Source organism: Emiliania huxleyi (genome assembly GCF_000372725.1).
Source record: "Emiliania huxleyi CCMP1516 unplaced genomic scaffold EMIHUscaffold_846, whole genome shotgun sequence".
NCBI classification, from domain to species: Eukaryota; Haptophyta; order Isochrysidales; family Noelaerhabdaceae; genus Emiliania; species Emiliania huxleyi.
In genome coordinates this window covers 7,087-8,632 of record NW_005195695.1, presented here as the reverse complement: position 1 = coordinate 8,632, position 1,546 = coordinate 7,087, and the positions used below count along the sequence as shown (strand labels likewise).

The 1,546-nt window shown below is 62.7% G+C and overlaps 1 pseudogene across 1 annotated transcript; it reads right to left on the bottom strand.

Annotated features, from left to right (window-relative positions):
• Positions 1 to 271: 271 nt before the first annotated feature.
• Positions 272 to 1,262, bottom strand: TPI (annotated as a pseudogene; the record flags this gene model as incomplete). The annotated part of the gene is made up of 3 exons: positions 272 to 633; positions 715 to 754; positions 954 to 1,262. Coding segments are annotated over 3 exons (711 nt in total), but the record flags the coding sequence as incomplete, so codon positions are not given.
• Between the last annotated feature and the right edge of the window lie 284 nt (positions 1,263 to 1,546).

Below are 1,546 nucleotides of genomic sequence, written 5' to 3'. Positions count from 1 at the left end.
TGCTAATTCTAGGCCGCACGTCGCGCACGGTCGAAAGGGGGGCTGGGCGTCTATCATTCACTGCTGGGGGGGAGGGGAAGGAGGGTTGCAGTGAAGGAAGGTGGAGGTCTCGTCGGAGGCGCTTGTGAGCACTGTGAAGACCGTGCGCCGTCAGGACCCCGCCAGGACTCTGTCAGGACTCTGTCAGGACTCTGTCAGGACTCTGTCAGGACTCTGTCAGGACTCTGTCAGGACTGTCAGGACAGTTGCGGGAGCTCCACAAACCAGGTTGCGTTGCTTCCCTCTCTCAAGCGGCCCCCGCGCGCGTCTTGCCCGGTTTCGGTGCGCCGCTCCACACGCGCCAAAGCCTTTCGAGCTCGCCAAGTGCTCACGCCTTCTTCAGCTTCTCCGCAACAAGCAGGTCGACGATCTCCTTGATTTCGGGCTTGAGCGACGCGCCGCCCACCAGGAAGCCGTCGACGTCCTTGCAGGCGCCGAGATCTGCCGCGTTTTTGGCGTTGGCGGAGCCGCCGTACTGGATGCGCACGTCATCGGCGAACTCCTTGCTCACCGCCTCGGCGAGGTACTTTCGGATTTCTTCGTGCGTCTCCTGCGCCTGCTTCGGCGAGGCGGTGACGCCGGTGCCAATGGACCTGTTGAGCAAGTCCAGGACGGTGTCAGCAGGCGAGTGCGGCGATAATAAAATTATTTTATAAAAAATGCTGGCCAGTGGAACAAGGATGACGTTCATCCCCTTCTCGAGGAGGTAGCCCATCTGGTTGCGGGGCGGGATTGCAGATGTCGGCAAGGGGCGGCAGGGAAGAGCGGTGGCCGAAGCAGGCACAGCGAGGCGAGTGGGGGTGGAGTGTGTGTGGTGGGTGGGTTGGGGGGGGGGGGGGGGGGTAGGACGAGTGCAGCCGCGGCCTCCGAGGGCGTCCAAAGGGTCTCGGAAGGGTCTGAGGAGTGTCTCGCACCTTTGTCTCGGCGATGAGCGTGCTCGACTCGGCCGGCGTCGGCAGCCCAAACTCGCCGCGGCGCTCCGAGTGGCCGATGAGGCACCACTTCATGCCCATGTCGACCATCTGGTCGGCGCACATCTCGCCCGTGTACGCTCCGGGCCCCGTGAAGTTGCAGTTTTGCGGAGCGCAGTGCACGCCCTCCTTGAAACCCTTGAACACGATGCCGACGTGAAGGGGCGACGCGCGCACATAAGGGGGGGGGGTGGGGGGGTTAGGGGGTGGCTGTCGAGGGCTATGCCCGAGTCTGTTGTTACCAGCGCACATACAATCCTAGCCAGCTTATGGCAGCCCTAGCGGCAGCGCCAATTTATGGCAGCTGCCTAGCGGCAGCGCGAAGTTAGGGTTAGGGGTTAGGGTTAGGGGGGGGTAGGGGGTTAGGGGTTAGGGGTTAGGGGTTAGGGGTTAGGGGTTAGGGGTTAGGGGTTAGGGGTTAGGTGGGCGGATGCGTCAGACGTATGCGTAATACGTGAGGCGTAACCCTTGCTGGCCGCCACTTCTCAGTCAAATCGTGCGTGTGCGTAATACGTGGGACGTAAGCTCCCCCCGGA